This window comes from Ammospiza caudacuta, chromosome 9 (assembly GCF_027887145.1).
Source record: "Ammospiza caudacuta isolate bAmmCau1 chromosome 9, bAmmCau1.pri, whole genome shotgun sequence".
In the NCBI taxonomy this organism is placed as follows: Eukaryota; Metazoa; Chordata; class Aves; order Passeriformes; family Passerellidae; genus Ammospiza; species Ammospiza caudacuta.
Window position 1 is genome coordinate 7,309,093 of NC_080601.1, and position 23,010 is coordinate 7,332,102.

General features: G+C 44.8%; 1 protein-coding gene across 2 annotated transcripts in view; it reads right to left on the reverse strand.

The window, feature by feature from the left end:
* Positions 1-3,683: 3,683 nt before the first annotated feature.
* The window catches only part of A1CF (APOBEC1 complementation factor), a 30,440-nt gene continuing 11,113 nt past the window's right edge, over positions 3,684-23,010 (reverse strand). The window contains exons 6-12 of one of the 2 annotated variants that reach the window (XM_058810360.1): positions 19,338-19,502; positions 16,199-16,296; positions 14,601-14,871; positions 12,236-12,420; positions 10,076-10,212; positions 8,366-8,499; positions 3,684-5,978 (exon numbers count right to left, since the gene is read on the reverse strand). In XM_058810360.1, the coding sequence (XP_058666343.1) occupies positions 5,827-5,978; positions 8,366-8,499; positions 10,076-10,212; positions 12,236-12,420; positions 14,601-14,871; positions 16,199-16,296; positions 19,338-19,502 (1,142 nt within the window). In that variant the 3' untranslated portion in view covers positions 3,684-5,826. Of the gene's footprint in view, positions 5,979-8,365; positions 8,500-10,075; positions 10,213-12,235; positions 12,445-14,600; positions 14,872-16,198; positions 16,297-19,337; positions 19,503-23,010 lie in introns of both variants that reach the window. The other variant, XM_058810358.1, reaches the window with a different exon arrangement.

Below are 23,010 nucleotides of genomic sequence, written 5' to 3' on the forward strand. Positions count from 1 at the left end.
CAGTAAGAACTGTATTCATGAGTCAAAGCTGTGGGTGAGGCTGCCCTGAACAGACCCCAGCCTGCCTTGCTGGAGCATCAGGAAGGACCCAAGGCCATCAGGCCACCCAGAGTCACCTACAGGTGGGTCACCAGAAGGGTTTGTGGTCCCTCTCCAACCCACATAAGAGTTAATCCAAGCACAGCTTGGATTGCTACCACTGCAGGGTACAAGGACAGTGCCCAAACCTGTTGGCTGAAAGGGTTTCACCACAAAAAATGGAATTCACCCCAGGAATGTAGAGGATCTTCCCAGGAGGGTTTCAGAGCTGCCTGGACAAAGCCATGACCACCCTGACCCAGTGCTGGTGGCAGGTCCCTCCTGAGCTGCCACCCACCAGCACTGCCATAAGTGGGGACAGCTCCACAGTCCCTAAATCTCCTCTGCCCTCTGTAAGTGGTAGAATCAGGGGCAACAGGGAGAAGAAAACGTATTTCAGGTCTGGGTTTAGGATTCTTGTAGGGCCTGACAGCTAAACAACTGTAAATGTTTAATAAGCTCCAATAATGTGTACCAATTTTGTATGCAATCTCCTTAATTCTTCAGAGAATCATCAATCAGATAATTTTGCCTCTCTTTAAAATCAGTAGGAGAGGATGAATTATTCATTTCCAAGCAGCTGCAATCAGTCTCAGAGATCCCCATCCGGAGGAGCTCAAAGCAGTTGCAGTACTGAGTCAGGAAAAAGAGAGAGCTTTGAAAGAACATCACTGGGAATCAAATCCCTGGGGATGCTCCTGATGTCCTGCCCTAATAACCCACCCAGCCACCCCACCAACAGCAGGGTTTTTTTCAGTAGGATATGTTTAGGACATGTTTAAGCAAGCCAAGCTGAGTTGCACATTAAAATATTTACCCTCTAAACCATGAACATCTGACCCCAAAAGAGAGTTTTTAGAAAGCAGGGGAGAGGGAGTGTTGAGAGCCAGAATTAGGATATCTGGAAAGCCCCTTGTGCCCTACAGCAGGTCCCCTTGTGAAACACCTTGTGTTTAGTGGGCAGAATTTAGGGAGCATTTTTGGGGGGTTTTCATCATATTTTGTGTGTAGAAAACTTGCTTTCATTTGCTTTTATTTGCTCTGTAACAGCATGGTGGCTGTTGGCAGGCAGTGACCAGCTTCCCCGCACGCTTTTTTGGGATGCTGTGCCTGGATCCAGCAGCCACTAGGTGCCAGTGCTGTTTTACACGAGAGCAAGCTCGAGCCAAAGCCTAGGAAGAAAAAAAAAAAGAATTTTCCAGGAATTTGGGCGCCTCGCCAGCTGTTAAATATAGCACTCACTACTCCTCACAGTTGCTCGTCCCTCTCCCCTCGACGTGGAGCCATTTGTGCCCTGCTACGTGCTGGGGAGAAGGGCAGAATTCCACCTTTGTTTTATTTTTGTTGGCGTGGGATGTGAAGTCCCAGGAACTCGGGAAACTTGCGCCGGCAGCCCGAGCTGCTGTGTACGACTCGAGGGCTCCCTCCTGCACATCGTGTCCCTTCCCGAATTCACCAGCAGGATCAGGAGATGCTAATTTGGGATCTGACCCCAGGCCCTGGGGGAGAGGGGAGAATCCTCTGCAGGCTTGGATGATTCTCTGAAGAATTAAGGAGATTGCATGCAAAATTGGTACTCATTATTGGAGCTTGTTAAGCATTTACAGTTGTTTAGCTGTCAGGCCCTACAAGAATCCTAAATGCAGGATTTGGGATTTTTTGGATGCTGTGGTTCTCTGGGTTTTTTTTCCAGCATCCCACAGAGGGTATTTGTGTGCTGTCTATCTGCAGCTCTCTGGTTTTTAACATCTCCACAACCAGGGCTGGGGACCAAGGAATGTCACTGTTCCAAGGTTTATTCCTTCAGCAATCCCAAATCTGGATGGGCACAGTCCTGTGGGTAGCTGGAGCCAGGCCAGGATGGGGCTCTGGGCATGGAGAGGAGTTTGAGGTGTCCAGGGAGAGAGCAGCCCACCCCAAGCATCCCCAAAGGACAGGGGATGGGCAGGGGCTGTCTAAGCCCCCACCAGCACTTAAAACAGGACAGATGAGAACTGGAATTTTATCCAAGACTGAGATTTTGGGGGACACAACAAAGAAGAAACAAGAAAGGAACATCCATCCCATCAGACCATGAGTAGCACCAGGGTCAGGCTGGCCCCCAGTCAGTGACCAGCAGGGATTGGTGACCCCTCACTGGGATGTCACCTTCAAAGGTTGTTTGGTTTGAGATTTTTTCCTCAAAAAGGGGAAATCCAGGTAGGTATGTGATGGAGCAATGAGATGAGGTGGTCCCTGGGAGATCAAGGTGGGAAAAGGGAGCCATGCAAGCTCCAAGGTCAAGCAGATCCCTTTGAAAGTCACATTATCCCATGGACTGAGGGGTTTCAGTGGGACATGGGAGTTTCCCTGTGGGATGTTCCAGGGTCTGGGCAGCTCCAAACATAGAGTTTTGTCACCCTCAGAGATGTTTTATTCTCACTCTGCACCTCAGAAGAGAGGCCCTGTGTTGTACAGACCCCCAGGAAGGTGCTGGCTGGAAGAAGGGAGATGGAAAAGGCAATTTTTGTACCCCCTGCCTCGCCAGCAGCCAAAGATGAGGCCATCTGCTGATTTTTCTGGGCATTGATCTCATCACTTACACCTCAAACTTGTCCTAGAATTGGAGGTGGAGGGTGGATATGGTTTTTTGCTTTGTCTTGCTCTCCACTGGGAACCCACATCTTTAAAATGGGAAATAATGTTTTGTTTAAGTTGGGCTGTTGGGTTTGAGATTCCTTGGAAAATCATCCTTGCTCTCCCAAACTGACCAGCCAATTTCTGCTGACCAAAGATGGAATCTCAGTTGTGCCAGGGGGGAAATGTTACAGCACAACAGCAAATTCTCCATTGCCCTGGTTTTGGAGGAAATGAAAGCAGGGCATCAGGAAAAGCAAATGAGGGAAATAATAGAGCTGGCAGAGCTGCTGGAGCCCAGAGTACAGCTGACCTCTTTGGAAGAGTGGTGTCAAGCTATTTTGGCAAAATCTCTTTTGGAGTGGCAGAGAGGCCTTGGCCTGTGTTATCAGTAGCAAGGTACCAGAGCTTCCCCCTTTTTTTGGGTTTAGGATGTCTCTGGAAAGATGCAAACCCAGAACCCCTCATGCCAGGAATTGCTGTTTCTCAGTCATTTAGCTATGATGGTCTTCCAAGGAGCAGGGCCTCATCTTAACAAAGATTTACCTATCAGTGGCCTGGCAACAGGCTCTTCTCAAGGTGGGGCCAATCCCTCACTGCCCTAAATCACAGATTTCCACATTTACCCCTTGTTTTTGCTTGGTATTTTCTCACTATTGATACAACCCCCAGAAAATCTCCACAGGGATCAGGTAAGGAACAATTACCACTGCAATAAATTCACAGCAAACCCAGTTCCTCTAGCACTGACAGGTAAATGATTACTGACCAAAGAAGTGCTGGCAAAAGAGGCCAAGAACTCCTTGATTTTTCACTTAGAAGTGCAGAAGTGCCAGACCTGCCAATTTTCTGCTGTGTGTGCTTGGTGAGGGTCACCAAAGTGGAAAACACTCCTGAACAGCTTGTGCCCCTGCCAGTGTGACCTGGGATCGATCCCTCTGGAGCAAAGAGTGCTCCTGTTTACCACAGATGTATACAAGGACTGAGGCTTGGGTTTAAAAAGTTTTAATGATATTTCAAAGTCCAGTGAATGTCCTCGGATTACTCCAAAATCACAGAGTTGCTTCACAGAATTTAGTCCTGGTTCTAATTTGTAATGGATGATTGAGATGCCATTTTCCCCTTCATTCCCTTTAAACATACACGATTGTCCTCCAGTAAATGGAAATTGTGATTTTTCGCTACACTTCACAGTGTTAAAACTCTATACAAACCTTGTACTACTCGTACAAAAATAAGTGCTTCATGCACACTTTTTTAATACTGCTTCTTGCCCTTTGCTTTGACATCTTTCTGAACTTATATAAATAGCTGAAAAAGCAGACTAAACTCACTGAACATGGAAAGTGAGAAACACTTCCTGCCAACGGTTTGAGAGACTCTCCTGGCTATATTTCCTCGTTGGCAAACACCACTTAAAGACATATACAGAAGAGAAAAAAAAGAAAAAGCCACAAAATCCATAACACTCTTGGTTATTTGGCCCTCTGTGACCAGGTTTGTCCTTTGCTGTGAAGCCAAACGTGGCCAGCAGCAGCCACAGAGGGCTTGTAATACCTTTAGGGTCACCCTAACGAGCTACTTTATAAATAGGAGGGGTCTAATGGGATCTCAGACTGTACAGCTGATGGGGTTTGTTCCACTCCGGGGGAAACTGAGTCAGAAGAGGAAAGAAACACTTGGTGGCTGCAGTCACCATCTTGTCACAGACCCTGGTGCTTTGCACAGCTTGGGGGATGCACAGGAAAAGCTCCCCTTGGAATGGCTTCTGCTCTGCCACATCACAGCATCTAAAGCAGCTGAAAAATCTGGGGCCAGATCTGCTGGGTGTCACCAACCCAGCTGGAAATTTTTCCTCCCCAAAGGGTTCTTTTGGTCCTAGACTGAACAAATTCAAGTTTTCTTAGTGTGCATCACCAAGTAGGATTTATGATATAGGATTAATGTGTCTGTGTAGTTACCCAGCACTGGATTCCTCCCATATCTCCACAGCATCATTGCTCCTGCCTTGATCCCATGGCAAAAATAAATGGACGATGCCCCTGCTGTACACCAAAGGATGCTCCCAGCATCCCCAAAGGGGTCAAACACAACACCAACTCTGGTGCTCTCCAAATTAAGAGGTGCCTTTACTGTTGGCATGATCCCTCTTCCACTAAATTGATTTTTGCTGGAATCAGAGCAGACAGCAACCTTGATTTAATGTGTAAAGGCAGGCAGGGCTCTGTCCAACCTGGGAAAATGTTCTTTGGATATAATTTTATTCCTGTCGAGGTGCCTGCTATTACTCGGGGCCATGGCCGCGAGCTCTCATGCTCTAATTAAGTAGGGAACTGGCCTTAATGAATAGCACTTTTCTGCTCCTCAGGCTTAAAAGTTTCCCTATTTTTCAGTGAATGTGCCATTTGATGAGAAGCACACAAAAATACACTGATTGCTGATTTTTGGATATGGCTGGGAGGGAGCAAAGTAAGAGGGAAAGCTCTGCTGAATTCTTGTGCCCTGCTTTAAGAATAAAATTAGCATGGAAGCCTGTTAAAAATTAGCCTCTAGGGCTGGGCAAAAATATTTAGGATAAATGGTTTTTTTGCCTTGGCAAAGAAGAATTTCAAAGAGCCTTGAGATGCTCCATGCTGGTGGGATCAGGGGCAGGGAGAGGCAAACTCATGTGGCCAAGGGGCACCTCTGCTCTGGCCTGGGAAACTTTGGGGTGGATGCAGGAGAATTCCTGGTGCACAGAGGGGTTTGCTGGGCCACCCCATCCTTCCCCAGTCCCGGTCACAACAGCCACGGGACCAACTGTTTTCAGCACAGGTACTTGCTTGTAAACACACACACAATAGGTGTATGAATATATATACATATAAATATATATATATATATACACCTGAGAACCTCTCATTTCCTGGGCTGAGCTTTTGCTTTCTAGTGTGAAAATCTGATTTTGCACCACTTAAAAAAAAATTTCTCCTCCCCCTGCCCCGTTTCAAAACTAAAGACCTACAAGCCTGAAACTCCGACTAAAATGAACCTTAGGCCACAGATTAGCTTAAAATCATGAGGGTGTTGAATTACCAGACTGAGATTGCTTTTCTTTGCCTTCCTGCCTGTGCTGGGTTTAAGGGAATTTGGTTAAAAGGCTCCGTAGCCGTCGCTCCGTGCGGCGACGGCAAAGGCAGGATAGGCTTCATAGGTGGCATACGTGGCCAAATCTTGTCCCAATGTCACTGCTTGCTTGAGCTGAGTGGCTGTGACAGTGGCAGCTGCATTGGCAATGGTGTATCCTGAAAGAAAAAAAGAAGAAAAACCCGTGGATTAATGAAAATCCATCCAAAATTCACCATCGCCCGGTAGGTTTTGATGGGACGATTTAAAGTGGGAACGGCTTGGGCGGCAGTGAGTTTGTTAGTGGGAATAATGTAAATTAATTAATTAATAGGAAAATTAAAGCATTTCCTCATCCATGATTAGTTAAACACAGTGCTGGAAAAACACTCTCTGCTTGAATATTTTTTCCTCAGGTTTTGATTATTTCTAATGGTGCTCTGGACAGGTCCATCCTAAATGGCATGAGGAGGGCAAGGATACAGCCTTAAATGGGTTGAAGTAAATTCCCTTTAAAGAGGAGAAAATTGGGCAGGATTCTTGAAGAAAATATCGCTCTGATCCCTTCATAACCAAAATACAGACAGTTCAGGACAGCCATGGTAGGGAAATCCTCTCAATTGCAACAGCAGGGAGCAAATATTTGGTGGACGGTATTTTTTGGGTTTTTTCCCATTGGTTTCTAATGGAAAACGTGGTTTCAACACTTCCAGATTTTCCATGGGAAGATGTAAGTGTTGCTGTTTGAGAATGAATCACTGGGAAACCAGCATCATTTGGGGCTTGTTCCTCTGAAGGCAGGGCATAGCAGCTTGTCAAGCAGACCGCAGTGTTTTGTTGTAAAAGAATCAGGGATTAAGACAAAGCCTACATTTGGGAAGAGCATCTGGGGTTTTCACTGGATCTGCTGGAGCAGGCTCTGCTGCCAAAATACATCTCCCAGGATCCTGTCTGACCACATGGGCAATGGGATTAACTCCAGGTCAGCCAGAGCCAAGGTCCTCTTGGTGGGGGAATGGAAATATTGGGCAACAGGGAGCACACATTGCCTCATTGGAGGTGTCATTTTGGGCAAAAAAACACAATGAATTCCTTACAATTTGAATATTGTGGCTCTCCAGAGTATTTTCTTTGCACCAGCAAAGCCAGGTGCAACATCTCAAGCAGCAACTGAGAAATCTGGGACTTAAGGCACAGCTGCCACCATGGGGAGAGAAATGAGCTGTGAGCTGGGCATGGCCTGAGCTGAGCTTTAGCGAGCCCTGACCAAGGCCTGGTGTGTGCTGCAAGCAGCAACTTTAGTGCATGTCCATTTGCCAAGCTCCCAAGACAAATAAATAAGGGTGGATGAAAGAAAAGGAGAGATGCTAATTAAGCAGTAAGTGGGGGCTGGATTCAATAAAGAGCCCATTTGGTTTCCACGCTGCGGAAGCTGCACAAGCCCAGACAAATTGATTTTTCTGTGGCTTTTGCGGACTCCTGTGGCAGGAAGCCGGATAGATGTTTTATTTTTTTTCTTTAAATCCATCCTTGAGACACTCCAAACAACTCAGTAGTACTGACTAATGGGTTCCTCATGTGCAGCTTGGCACCTGGTGCTGCCTCTCCATCAGAACTGCTGTCATGCTGGAGAGCACAGCAAATGTAATTCCTGTGTTTTCTGTGATTTTCCAAGCTGTTTTGGGCAGTTGCAAGAGCTACAAATTCTCAAACTGGGAGAAAAACCTTCTGTGGGGGTGTGAGAGCTGGGATTGGATCCAAACTTTCATGGCTGCGTCATTTCTTTGGCAGATGAAGTCCCAAGTGTTGGTTCACAAGGGGCTGGGGGTGCTGGGGGAGGACAGAGAGCCCATGAATTCATCAGCCTTGCAGGGAGGAGGATCTCCTCCATCCTGGTGACATCAGGGCCAGGGAAGGGACTCATGCCAGATGTGGCACTGGGGACACCAGCTTTGCATCCTGTGTTCCTTCTGGGGCTCCCAGTTGAAGGAGGTTTTCACAAACTGGGAGGAATGGAGGGGATGTGTGGAGCTGGGATGGGCCTCTGGATGTTGGGGTTCTCTGCCCCTGGACACTGCTCTGACCCCCTTGGACATAATCCCAGCTGTGGCATTGTTCTGAGGGATTGGGGTTGGAGCTGAGCCCCCCACCCCAGTTCCCACAACCTGAATTGCTCTGGGGTGTGGACACAGAAATTTGTGATAGAGATAAAATCCTTTATGGGCAATAAACTGGCACAGGTGCCCAGAGCAGCTGTGGCTGCCCCTGGATCCCTGGAAGTGTCCAAGGCCAGGCAGGACAGGGCTTGGAGGACCCTGGGACAGAGGAAGGTGTCCCTGACATGGCAGGGGGTGGAATTATGTGATCTTTAGGGTCCCTTCCAACCCAAAGCAGTCTGGAATTCTCTGCTAAAGATGCCAGACACACAAGCAACATGAGTCACTACAGGGGAGCACAACCAGGCCAGTCCTCAGCGACCAAAACCTGTTTCATTCCTCACACCCACAAGGAGCCACCAGGAAAAATGATATTCCAGGAGCCCTCTGCTGTACAGACATGCCCATACCTGGGAAAGCTGGTGCTGCAGGAGGCACCTCTGCCCCCTCCACGGGGATGCCCAGGGTCTGCAGGGTGTACTCTGCCGCGTAGGTCTTGGCCTCGTCGATGTAGGCGCTGAGCTTGGGCGGTGTGAAGGGGTGTCTGTGGGCACAGCACAAAGTTAGCTGGGTTTGCTTTCCTGACAGATGTTTTCATTACTTAGTTTTAAATACAAGAGAAGGTATAAAGATCTGGCTCTTAAGGGTTATTAGGGTCTGGGTTCTCCTGAACTTTCCACCACATTCGCTTGCAATTGGAGGCAATGTTGGATGGATCCTCATTTAGGAGCCCTGGAGTGGTGATAGCACAAAGTTAGCTGGGTTTGCTTTCCCCAGGGCTTTCCTGCCAGATGTTTTTATTACTTAGTTTTAAATACAAAAGAAGCTATAAAGATCTGGCTCTTCAGGGTTATTAGGTTCTCCTGATCTTTCCACTGAACTTGCTTGCGATTGGAGGCGATCGTAATGTTGGATGGATCCTCACTTAGGAGCCTTGGGGTGGTGATTGGACAATCCGTTTTCTTGGGTGCTAGATAAGGTTTTATATTTTTTCTTGGGGCCCATTTTTGATCCGCTTAGAGCTGGCACCACCCCACGCAGCAAATGGAAGTGTGGCTTCCCTGGGCTGGTGCATTACCAGAGCTGCTCTCCTCCCCGTGGTCTGCTCCCTGGCTGGGGTTATCGACCCTGGACACAACATCCTTGCAGAGACTGTTGTGCTTTTTCCATCAAAAAATAACCCCAAATAACCCTGCTGCCTTTTTTCTTTACAATACCCAGCCTGGGCTTTTCTTTACAATACACAGCAAAGAGTGGTTTTGGTCAGAAATGTTTACAATCATATTTGGAGCTGAAATATCAGCATGTACCTTCAAATTCCTCTCATTTCCCTACAAGGGCTATTGTTTGCTTTCTTTTTGTACAAAAAAGTACCCTTTTGCCTTATTGTGTCTGGCTTTCTGTGATGTTTGCACCAGCAGAGAGAGCACCAAGCACAGCACTTAATTATACTCTGTGGATGTTTTTCTCCCAGTACTTTTTAAAAAAGTATTTAATATATATGTATATTTATATACATATATATTTTATTATAATACATAATATATAATATTATATATAAAATATGTTTTATATAATATATAATATGTAGTATATAGTATATAATATTATATTATATATAATACATAACCTCTAATATTTAATATTTAATATATATACATATTTGTATATACACTATGCATATATAATTAATATATAATGATATATTTATATATAATACAAATAAATATATCAATATATAATACAAATATATAATATATAATTATATGTACATATATATGTATATATAATTATATAAACATATATGATTTAATAAAGATAAATTTATATAAAATAAATATAGATTTTAACATTCAAATAAATATTGAATTTTAAAAAATTAAAAAATAAATAATTAAAATTATAAAATTTAACTAATATTTAATAAATATAGATTCAATAAATATAGTAAAAGACATTCAATAAATATTTTTTAAAATAAAAAGAAACCTGTTCCAAAAGGAAACATAATTTTTTAATATAGGAGACTTGTGTGCTTGGGACTTTGGGGACAGCTGTTAGGGAAAATAGAATTTAATAAATAAAGCCTAAGCCTCAGAAACGTGCCACTAGTGACATACATGGTGGGGTTCTGGCTGGCAAGGGCAGGGATGGTGATTTTGTAGAGGAAGAGCTGTCTTTGATCCTGGCCAATGGCAGAGTGGAGCTGGTACACAGGCTGTCCCCAGTTGTTTTTCTGGCAGATTTCTTCTAAGATCTAGAAGGAAAAAAATAATAGGGATTTGTGCTGGGGTTAATTGCTGTGCAGAAGCCTCCTTGTCTAGCTCCAGCCCCTGGGCTGAGCAGCTGTCTTCCCTCAAAGAGTTTTCAGGGAGCTCTGGCAGCTTCCTCAAAGCTTAGCAAAAAATCAAAAATAAATGGCAGATAGAATACTGCACCCACCCTGAAGTGTAAGATTCATCTAAATGCTTTATACATTGATATCTGTTTAATTCCTGAAATTATTCCCTGCTCACTTGGGCATCTGAGTCCTTTTGCTGATTAGATTATTTCAGTGTGGTTTGCTTTGAATCCTCCTCAGAAGCTCTGTCTCATGGATGTCTGTTTCAGAGGACTAAAGAAACTCGGGTTGCATTCATCTCCTCTGGCTTAGTGGGTTACAGAGCACAAGAAGTCCAAATAGACTTCTTTTTAAAAAGAAAAAAGGTTTTGTTTCCATCCAATTAATTCCACAGGCTTCAGCAGGCGATTGCAGCTTTTGAAATTCTGAACCACGTTGCCCTCAGCCTTGGCACAGCTGGTCCCATGGTAATTGGGAATTGCTGTCCAGAAACACTCCTGCTTTGGCTTGGGATTCCAGGGGTTTTTAACCCACTGCCTGTGTGCTGTCCCAGCTGGGATTGATCACTTTTCATTAAACCAGGTTGCTCTGACCTGGCCTTGAGCATTTCCAGGGATGGGGCAGTCACAGTTTCTCTGAAAAACCTGTGCCAGAGCCTCACCCCCATCACAGCCAAGAATTTCCTCCCAATATCTCATCCATCCCTGCCCCCTGGCAGTGGGAAGCCATTCCCTGTGTCCTGGCACTACAAGCCCTTTAAAAGTCTCTCTCCATCTTTCTTGCAGCCCCTTCAGGCACTGGAAGGCCACAATTAGGTCACCTTGAAGTCTTGCTGAGGTCTACCTCATTTACAGCTTACATTTGAATGGATTTAAAACTAAAAAGAAAAATTTAAACCTCACTGCTGCTTTTAATTTTGCCACCACAGCTCCAGCTGAAGTTTAGCGTCTTGCAGTGTAAAATGCTTCATTACATAGTTCAGTTCTCAATTACAACAGCTCATTTTTTCACTGTGGCAACACTAGTTCCCTGCTGTGCCAACTCCTTTATAAGTTGGCTTTATAAAAATGAATTTCACTTGCCCTAAGGCCCTGCAGAACCATTCCAGGGATTTCTAGTGGAAGGTGCCTCTATGCATGGCACAAGTTGGTACGAGGTGACCTTAAAGATCCCTTCCATCCCAAACCATTCTGTGATTTGATGACAAAACAGACTAAGGGACTTTTGCAGGAGGGAAAAAATCCCACTGTCCAGTTTCCTGGGAGGAAACAAGGATGTTTTCATAAACTTTGGCAAACTGGATGCTGTGGCAATTGGAGTGTTAAAAGGCAAAGACATGCTTCAAAATTCAGTGTGAAGTTGGTTTCCTGTATTGCTCTGCACAATATAAGGGAAAAAGAGTTACTGTCCGAGCTGGACACTCAGAAGCTCAGGGAGTTTATTGTGGATTTCTCCTCAGCCCTCTTCATCCATCTGCATCAACACACACAACCAAATCAAAGAGTTTCTATGCTAGGCTGGGTTATGTCAACACTTCTTTTGCCATAAATGATTTAAAAATGTGCATTATTTTTCTATTTTTTGTGCATTGTTCCCTGGTGCAGCCCCAGGTGACAAATTTTATGTGTCAAACCCATCGTGGGTGGGAATTCCTTGACTCGCGGTATTTTTATGGCGCAACAGCCAGAACCAGATTAAGGCATTTATGACAACTCTCCCCTGACACTCAAGATGATCTTAAAGGTCTTCTCCAACCCCAACCATTCCACAACTCCATGAGGCAGGTGGATATTGCAAGATGCAATGGTGCTGCTCATTTTTTAATGATTTTGAGACACAAGAACAGATTTATTTACCAGGCCGCGGTGCAGATCCAACGAGGGGCCCGTTTTCCCAACACACCCCTTGGGACATGGCCGCTCTTTTTGGGGTCACGTACCTGAGGGGCGAGTTTGATCCCTTGGGGCTTCAGTGTGACGTGGTTCATGGGGGTGAGCTCCATCCCTGGCAGGAGGTCATAGAGCTTCTCCTCTCCCCTCTTGTCTCCCTTGAGGTGGTATCCGCGCCCCAGGCCTGGGAACGCCAGGTAGCCGCGGCCTCCCAGGCCTCGGACGCCCGCAGCCCCTACAGGTACATTCATGTAAATTTCTAGGAATGTAAGAAGGCATTAAACCGAATCAAATCACCGGAAAAAGGACCCTGATTCTCGCTGAAATGGAAAAGTTAGCCCCGCTTGCTGGGAGGGTTGGGAAGCAGGTGGGCCAGGTTCTGGTGGTGGGATAATACAGGCTCAACACTGACACCCTTTCTTGGATAGGTGAGGGGATTTGGGGAAAAACTGCTTCTTTCTGCCCACTTTTCATCATCTCTAGTCAGTTTTGATTTCAGGACAGCTTTTTAGCCAGCCTTGTCGCTGGAAGTCAGAGAGGGGGACAGCTGGCATATTTTGTTACCTACCAGTGTAATTACACCTTGAAGAATTCAGAGCTTACACAATTTCATCCCTATGGACAAAAATCCTCTTTGGTTTTGCCCTATTACACTTCCATTTTTTCTCAGGGAGCCCTGCTTGGGAGTCTGGGGAGACCATGAGGCAAGAGATGGGTGGGGAATTATCACATCTGCTCTTTTCCTAGAGCAACTTTTAGAGGAGCTGGTTTACCTGTGTGGGGAAAAACTTGAGGAACAAGGGGTATTCCTGCTGCCTTGTCTCCTTCCTGCTGAAGGGACAAAAACTGGCCATCATGATCCTTGCCAGGCCTACCAGGGTGCCACACAGCGTCCCAGCCTGCTGTGGGACTTGGCTTGGGGACACAAGGCATCATCTTTGGAAGGAAGATCAGATGACAGAGTTATTTCTTTGCTAGCCCCAACCTTACATCTGCACTGACCAAACCATGCCTGCACTGACATTTAATTTGGGGGTACCTGAGTGTGGGGATTTGATTTGGCTCCAGGTAGGGTCACTCAAGAGTTTTTAGAAATATTCTCTTTTATTCATAGAATGAATTGAGTTAATTAAGTTAACAATCTCCCAAAAGGGAGTATTACCGCGCCTGTGTGGGCGCAGCTGGTGAGAGATAGACGGTGAATCTTGTTTCTTGAATCAGAAGGCTTGATTTATTATATATTATATATAATACATTATGACTATACTAATAGAATATAGAGAGAGGTTTGCAGAGTAGCTAGGCTAGGCTAAGAATAGAATAGAAAGGAATCTAAAACAAAGCTGTGGCTAAGGACTCGGTCCCCTGGCTTGCACTTTGTGATTGGCCCTTAATTATAAACATAGAAAATGAGCTAATCAGGAAACTCCTGTTACATTCCACAGCATCTGATAATAATTGTTTACCTTGTCTTCTGAGGCCTCTGTCCTCCAGAAGACACAGAAATCCGAAAGAAAGCATTTCTGTGGAGAAATGTCTGCGACAAGGGAGCCTCCACCTCCCAGAGCACAGAATGGCTTGTTTGATTCCCTACCCTGCACCAGGGCAATGTGACTTGCTTGGAAAACTCCACAGCTTTGGGTCAGAAAACACCAGGACTGGTAAAATTTTCACTTCAACTTTCAAGGACAAGTGTTGCAGACATCTTTTATGGAAAATCCTTTCTTTAGGATTTTTCCTCCTGAGAAGCTGAGAGGCCTCAGGAGCAAAATGCAAACAATGATTATCTGCTGCTGTGGAATGCAACAGGTGGATCTGTGATTGGTCTCATAGAGTTGTTTATAATTAATGGCCAATCACAGTCAGCTGGCTCGGACTCTCTGTCTGAGACAGAAGTTTTTGTTATTATTCTTTCTTATTCTATTCTTGGCTAGCTTTTTGATGAAATCTTTTCTCCTATTCTTTTAGTATAGTTTTAATATATATCATAAAATAATAAATCAAGCCTTCTGAAACATGGAGTCAGTTTGTCGTCTCTTCCCTCATCCAAAAACCCCTGTGAACATCATCACAGATGGAAAAAATAGTGGTGGTGGTGTCTGGCTGTGGGAGGGGGAAGGGAAATCTGTTTTATTTGGTCTTTTCTGCTGGGGTAAAACCAGGAGGATCTGTGAGTTATTTACACAATGAGGGCAACCTAGAAATTCCTTCCAGGAAAACGGTTATTTTTTTTCAGCCTTTGGGGAAGACAAGAACCTAAACACAGTGTTTTCCACCAGAGAAAACAGCATCCAGGAGCTGGGGCAAAGCCAATGTCACCAACACCCATGTGGGAAGCAGCTGCCTGACCCCTGGAGGAGACACTGGGCACGAGGGGGTGGTTTTCATTTATCCAAAACTCCAAGAGGGAATCACCTCGGACGGAGGGGGGCCGGAGGATGCTCCTGCCGCTGAGCCCCTTGGCGGCGGGGAAGTGCAGGTTGGGGATGGCCGCGTAGGCCTGCGGTGCGTAGAAGACCGGGGCGCCCAGGTAGGTGGTGGCGGGGTCGTACAGGTGGCCCAGGGTGTAGGTGTAGTCCCCCTGCAGCACCGGGGCCCTGCCACCCGTGCCACGCGTGTACCTCACGTAGCTGTCCTTGTCCACCGGCTTGGCCAAGGTCACCTCGATGGGGGAGCCATCCAGCACCTGAGAGGGGACAAACACAGGGTGGAAATGATGCCTTGGGGTTTAGCTTTCTTCTTCTTTCTTTTTGATTGTGTGCTGCTTGGGTGTGTGGCTTTGGGTTTCATACAAGGGGATGGTAAGGTCTCTTCACAGAGTAGGTAGACACAACAATGCCCTCTCTAGCCGGGGACCAAGGACAGCCAGATTTGGATCTCAGGCCCAAGAGTATAAACAATGTGGACTGAACAGAGAAAATAAGAAAGATGGGACTTCATGGGCTGGGGGTGTAATTGGACAATTAGCTCAAATATGCTAATGGACCAAAACTTATAAAAATGTGAGATCTTGCGACCAAGCGCTCTTTTGCTTCCATATTGGAGCCATCCGGGCAGCAAATTCTGTTTCTGCCTCTGCTGGGCCAAGCAATGTGATACTCACCCTTGAGTCAGAGCCAAAGCCGTGGCTCTGGTACTGCCAGGGTGTGGCCTTGAAGGCCCTACAATAAATATCCTTTTATTAAATATAAATATCCTTCCCCTTAATTCTGTCTAGCCTCTGTTCCAGCTGTTTAAGGCAGCAGGGGAAGTGGTTAAAAGTGCTTGATGGAAATCCAGTCTACGGGGGAGCTTGCCCCCACGTCCTAACGGGATGGGAAGAATCACCCCAAAAAAGCCCTGGATCTCCCTCACACGGGTGAAAACTTAACCTGAGAGTGCTCAGCCCTGGCTCCAGTTGGGAGAGGCTCCTTCAGCAAAGCCTTTAAAAGGCTTCACTTCCCTGCAAAGCAGCTCGTAAGGCAGTGAGATTCCACATGCTCCCGTGGAGAACAGCAGTGGCACTAAAAATAGGAGCGGGGTTAACACCTCTTTGGGAACAGCTCTGGCTTTAGAGTGAATTACATGCAGTGCAAGAAGGGCTAAATTCAGCAGCCTCCTCACAAATCCGCATTTGAACTCGGAGCAGATGTTTGGGCTGACCTCGTTTGTCCCACTTTGCCCTGCCAGTGTTTTTGTTGGCAGTCTGGAACAAGGATGTGAGTGTGAGCCAGGGGGGGATCCTCACCCCTCCTTTCCCAGTTCTTCTTTCAGCTTTTCCTGGTTTTTTTTTTTTTTTCATCTGAGCAGTGAGTTAGAGCAGGGCAAACACTTAGCACAAATCCAAGGAGCCAAAATGAATCGTTTGTGTACAACAGAGCTGCTGAAAAACAAATCCAGGAGTATAAAAGCAACCAGCAAAGAGCAAATTGGCATAACACCTCCAGGAGAGTTTTGGAGCTAATAAAGCGGGTGGCTTTGTGTAATATACTGCACTGTAAGCTTCAGGAATTAACATTTACAGCAGCTTTTACCTTCCCATTCAAGGCTTTCATGGCCTCCACTGCGTGTTCTCTTTTATTAAAGTGCACAAAGGCGTAGTCTCTAATTTTCTTTACTCTCTCCACTGCACCTGTGGAAAACATTGGAATATTAGTGGGAAGTGGGGGTTAGTCAGAAAGCAGAGACCTGAAAGAGTGGCTCTGTCAGGTTATGAACCCCTGGAGAGCAAAGGCTGAGCAAGGGTGGAAGAACAAGAGGTCAGTGTCCCCTCACCTCTTTGGATGCATATTCCAGAGGAAAATCAATATATAATGGTTGTAGCAATTCAAGGCAAACTAGAAGGGTTTGGGGTCAGACACCAGTAAGATTCCCATTAAACTGGAAATTCTCCTGTCCAAACCATTCTGTTGGACACTGCTTTGGTCTTGTGTCTTCCTTTTGTGACTGACCACGCACCGGCTGTGGGAACATCCCCCTGTGATCCCCATCTCCCTGCTTTTGTATGTGCATTGGAGGCAGCTTTTGCCATAAAACAAGGAGGTTTTTCTCCTTGACAACCAGCTCAGGATGTTCAGGAAGAATGAACAGCCAGCCCTGGGCACTGGGATGGGCTGTGGCTGATGGGGCAGCAGGTCTCACCCTAAGAAAAAGCCTCTCCCTAGGAAACAGCCATTTCTGTGGCAGTGGGGCTTCCCTGGATGCCCCAATTCACCTGGACATGGTCCCAGCCAGGCTCTGCAGCTGAGGATGGAGCTTGGGCTGGAGATTCTTTCTTCCAGCCTGAATCTTTCTTACATCCAATTTATCCGAAGTAATTCAAATGCAAATGACTTCTTGTTCTTTTCTAAGTCCATCCCCCCCAGTTTTCTCTTTCCCCTCTCAGCTGCTCTGATGCCAGGAACTCATACTCTGCACTGAGGAGTCTGTCTCCAAAATAACCCCACCAGTCCTGCTCCCCATGGCCACAGCCTTCAGCCATTTCTTTAATTCCTCATCTTCTCTGCTCCTGTGGTTTGGGAAGAACAACATCAGCCAGCCCAGCCTTCTGTAAAACCCCCAGAAATATCCTCTGGAAACATGGCTAAGGGATACTCAACAACTCTTCTGTTGGCTTCTTATCTCTTAAAGCTGAACAGGTGCACAGGGAAATGTCATATTGCCACAAAAAGCATGCACTTAGAAAAATGCAGGAGGAAACAAATTTCTTTGGTGTTCAGGGGAATCATTAGGAGCTGCAGAGGGCTAAATGAGCCTGTCCCAGCCCATAGCCCAAGCAGGTTGCACGTCTTGGAATGACACAGGGATGGTAAAGTAGCACTTTGTGTCCTTCTGGGACAGAGGATGATTTTCCGAGCCTGAATTTATGGGAGTTATATGCTGATGCTTTGTTTACAAGTGGAAGCTTTAATGAACTCGCTGTGTTTTGAATATCCCCCTTCTGCCTGCTGGAGAGCATTCCAGGACACCAACCCTGAGCCAAAAATTCTGCTCTCCACTGCCTCTGCCTCTGCTGGGCCAAGCAATGTGATACCCACCCTTGGGTCAGCTCCATGGAGGAGGAATTTCCTTGGGATTCCTAGGGAGCAAGGGCAGGGCTTTTCAGAGAGACAGCTCTGCAGAAGTCATCAGGCTGTGAATTTAGCACAGATTTAAGGGGTGCTCCTTGCGCTGTGTCCCAGCTTAGCATTCCTGGTGCTGCCTGTGGAGCCCTCAGAGATGTGGCAATTGCTGTGTCATGTGAAACTCTGGATCATTTTTATTGCATGATTTGTTGATGTCAAAACAGCTTCCTAATGCCCTGGATCCAAGGTAATTTCTGCTAAGTAGTGTTGAAATGTGGCTCAATGAGTGAGGCAGAGAATCATTGCAGGGCAATGAATCATTTCACATCCTTCCTGCCTTTTTTGATCTCACTGTAACTTAACCTGCATTTTCTCTCCCCAAAGCTGGAAGTTTTGCTGCTCTAATGCACCCATTCCTGATTTTAGCCACCAAAAGCTGTCCATTAAAAAAAAAAAAATTCCAATGTGAATGCTGAGATGATAAAAGGAAGATGAAAGATGATGCAGAACTTGTGTTGTTATAGTGGAAAACTTCTTAGGAGCAAAGCAGATGACTGTTACCAAAGTGTCAAAAGGCCACAAATGTGTTTCTGGGGAGTGTGAGCTTGCTCAAAGCTCGGGAGCAAAACTGGGTAAATAAAAGAAGGAAGCAGTTCAGAGAGTGGGATAACATAAATTTAACTCAGGAGTAAAACGGGTTCTGCAACAGCTCGATGGTGGCTAAAAGTATGAGCCAGAAATATTGGAAGGACACAAGGAAAACTCATGAATCCCTTTGCATTGCAGCCCAGTCCAGAAAAAGGCATGAAATTAAGAAGTTGGAGGAAGAAAACTGAAGCTCTGCAGCGTATTTTTAAAAATTAATAGAAGGAAGCTAACAGGAGTGAGATGAAAGGAGATTTCCCATTGCCAAGCATCAGTTCCTAATGCCTAACGGACTGTGTGGCTTGCAGAGCTGCAGAAAAGGGTTATTTTTACTTTGTTGGTTTTGGGTGGAATTTCCTAAAGCTGGAGCAACTCAGAAGTAAAATCTCCTTTGAAAGCCAGCAGGATTTTTATTCCCAACTAATTTTATTTTTTAATTCCCAACTAATTCTCCCTGCCTTTTTTTGAAAAATCTCACCCTAAGTACATGTAAGATATTCCCCAAAGGAATATTAAATTAAATGGAAAGCACTAATTATTCACCAATTTACAAGAGGACTGGGGGGATGTATGAAAATGAGTTCAGAATTTAGACAGATCAGATAAAAAGGACTTGTATTAAATCACTCTATTTTTATCACCATCCCTTGCCACAGAAGAATGCTGAAGTCATCCAGCTGCTTCACCAACTCTTATTTAGAAAGACTAAATGATTCCAAAGCATTTTGAGGACACAGGGCAACCCCATTCAGCATTTTGGGTCTCTTCCAGTTGCCAATCACCCTCCTCCATGTTGGCTGGGAATTAAACAGCCTTTAATGGGATGGCATTTTGGGTGGGAGCCTTCAGCCCCACCACAATTTTTGTGGCATTTCACAGCAAGAAAAACCCAGCTATTTTTATCTCTTGTGGCATTTTAGGAAGGCAGAAACATTTCCATTTGTTTAGGAGGCACAGCACCTACCTGGTTTGATGCTGTTGAACTCCTTCTCAATGGTCTCCTCGGTGGTGGAGAGCATGAGGTTCCTCACATAGAGGATCTTCACTGAGGACATGGTGTCTTCATCCACCTCCACCTCTGGCTCTGCCCAGTCCACGGCAATGGGGTGTCCCCACAGCTGGATCCTTCCTTTAAGGGAACAAGGCATGGTCAGGGCTGGGGGGCTTTTCTTCCTCTCGCTCCTGCTCATGCTCTATATTACAGCAGAACAGGCCAAATTCTACAAACACGACCCAAAAAAAACCTTCCCAGCTCTGCCTTTCCAAAGGTCACACTCGGAACGGCCTCCTGCAAATACCTTTGGAGCCTCCAGAACTGAAAGAAGTGAAAATGTGGAATAATTCACTTTTAGTCTGCATTTCCTGGAGCACTCCCTAAAGGGAAATATTTTAACGCACTTATAAAAATCCCTTTTTGGCCAGCAAAGTTTCATTCCCTCGATACCAGAACAGGGATCCTGGAGTCCCAGTGGGATGGAATGAAACAGCAAAAGCAAGGATGTCTCTGTGTGTGTTTGAATTTGTCTGGGGGAAGTTGCAGCAGAAGAAAGGAGGGACACAAAAAGTCCTGATGCATAAAACAAATTCTACAAACACGACCCAAAAAAAGCCTTCCCAGCTCTGCCTTTCCAAAGGCAGATTGTCACACTCAGAATGGCCTCTGCAAATACCTTTGGAGCCTCTAGAACTGAAAGAAGTGAAAATGTGGAATAATTCACTTTAGGCCTGCATCTCCTCGAGCACTCCCTAAAGGGAAATATTTTAATGCACTTATAAAAATCCCTTTTGGCCAGCAAAGTTTCATTCCCTCGATACCAGAACAGGGATCCTGGAGTCCCAGTGGGATGGAACGAAACAGCAAAAGCAAGAATGTCTCTGTGCGTGTTTGAATTTGTGTGGGGAAAGCTGCAGCAGAAGAAAGGAAGGACACAAAAAGTCCTGATGCAAAAAACAGGGTGTGGAGGATAAACCCAGGGGCTCTGTGTACTCTTGACTGAGCTGCTGAGGGGCAGGGAAGAAAAAAAGCAAATAATTCACATTGCTGCATGCTGATGATGCAGTTGGGTTGGTGTCCCCACTCCTCGAGTCTGAGCTCCAGATTCAAAGGTGCCTGATGTGAGACTTTCACTGAACTCCAGGGGAATTTCAGAATTTCCAAATTTCTGTCTGCCTGCATGCATGTGTATTATCAAGGTTGCCATTTTAGATTTGCCATTAAATTTTGGTTAATTTATTTATTTTGGTCAGATTTATGGTTCTGTTGAGCTTACAGAAAATTCAATTGAATCGTATTAAAGGTGTTAAATTGGTCAGTTTACTAAGAACTGCTAGTGTTGATTAGATATTGTTATGAATAATAAACCATGATTAGATATTGTTATGATTAATAAACCATCTAGACCTAAATTGTTGAGCCAGTCTGAGGCTGAGATTGGCAAGGGGGTTTATTCTGTCGGGACTCAACCCTTGGAATTCTTCACTTTTTCCCTCCTCACCTTTTAGCCTCCCTGGTCTCCACATGAATCATTCTGATCTGATATTAATCTGATATTAATCAGAGTAATTTGATTGCTTTGTCTGATATGTTTTTATTTGCTTTAATCTGATATTTCTTTGTCTGCTTTATCTGTATACTAAGTAATAGAGTGACCCTTGCCATCAAACCTTGTTGTGCCTTCACAAGTTTATATTAAACCTGCTCTTGCTGGTGATTCTTTGAGTGACCTAAACCACACATTGGCAGATGGGAGGACAAAGAAAATCAAAACCACTCTAAAAAGGCATCTCTGCTTGGACAACCCATTTAAGAGGGGCTGGGAGATGTGAAATGAGAGGGTGAGGATAGAATTTGGAGGCTTATTGGAAGAGTAAATGATCAAAATAAATGGGAAAGTGTTGTTCCCTTGGAATACCTCAGGAATGAGTTGGGATTTGTGGAGTGAGGCTGTTCTGTGCCGCTTTCTGAGTTGCTGTTTTCAGTTCAAGGGTGGAAATAATGAACTGGTTGACTTGCAGCAAGGAGCTAAACTTGGTGCCTCTTGCTGAAAATCAGTCTATCTCCACCCTCTTGTTTAGTCAGAGACAGGGGAAAATTTAAATTTTTAAATGAAAGCTCTCAATTTTTGAGCACTTTCTCTACAAAGCTCCCTCAAAAAAGCAGTGAGGTTCAGTTTAAAGGAAGCATTTGATAATTATATTCACTCTCACATCTGCTGGAGACACATGCAACTCTGGCTTGAAACTTTTTTCCAGAGTTTCCATAAGTTCCTGCCTTATGCTTGAGGCTTCAGAAGACTCTGGCTCCTGCTCAGGCCTTTGGAATTCCCTAAATTGTTTACTGAGACATCCCTAAACTGGAAACCCCTCACGCATTGCACATGTCTGCTCAGGGCTCTTGAGTTCCTTCCATCTGTCTGGCTGCCTTTGCTCAGGATTTCAAGTGCTCTGCCTGCCTCTGCCTTCCTTTTCCTCATAAAAACCATGGGAAAGTCATGCTGGAGCACAGAATGTGCTCCCACCATCAGGGAGATGCGTAAACTGAAGAAGAAAATGCAGAATAAAAGGAAAAATTGTCAGTGTGACACATCTCCCAGTAGAAAAGCAAATTCAGTGCTCAAAATCATGCTCATTTTTTTACACAAGAAGAAAAAAAATTTAAGTGATTCAGTGTATTTAATGTATAAAACAGGTGAAAGAAGGTGGTTCTGAACAAATCTCAAACCCCAAGGTTTGTTGGATGCCTTCAGAAGCCAGTGTGTTCAACAAAGCAGTGCAGGAGCATAAGAAAGTGAGAGAAAATTGGTAAAATCCCTGCAAATGCACTTTATGTTGAGTGACTTCTTCACCTAATACCTGCTAAACCTCTCTCTCCTTCACAATGGTCTTTGGCTGTCTCTCAGTGCTGAATTTCATAGATGTACTCTAAACCAATTCCTCATTCCAATAATATTTTTGCCAAAATATCAGTTTCCAGTCCATGCTCTAGCCTGAATCTGCTCTTGGATGCTTTCCTGAGTGATTCTCCCTTTGAGAAATGGATTTGCAAAGAATTTTAAAAACTTGATAGAAAGTTTACACAGTTTTGTACATCTGTATGCAAACACTGAGATAAGGAGTGTTGACTTTGGAAGGTCATGGAATAGACATGATATTGTTGAGAGACTGAACTAGAAACAAGTTTTAAAATATGCAATAAGTTTTAAAGTATATAAAATTACTAGATATTTTAGAGAATTAGAACTGTGAAAGAGGTATTGTAGTAAGTCAATTTGGGGTAAAAATATAGGTGATTTGTGTTGGAAGTAATAGTAGTATTGTGTAGCTACAGTTAATAGGTTGAAAAATTACCTATTTATTTACTACCTAAAATTAGCAATTTACTACCTGCAATACCTATTTATAAGGTATTGCAACTAGGAAATAGGTTAGTTTCTGATGGAATGGTGTTAAGTTTTATATTTCTTATGTCTCACTTTTTATCAAGACTAATAATGGGATAAAATATTTTAAAACACCTCTCAGTTACCTCCATCTCTGTAAAAGCTGGAAAACCCAACACTCCCTGAGAGGCCACAGATGAGTCTCCATTTTATGTTCAACCCAAGACAAGCACAGGACCAAGAAGAGCTGCATAGATA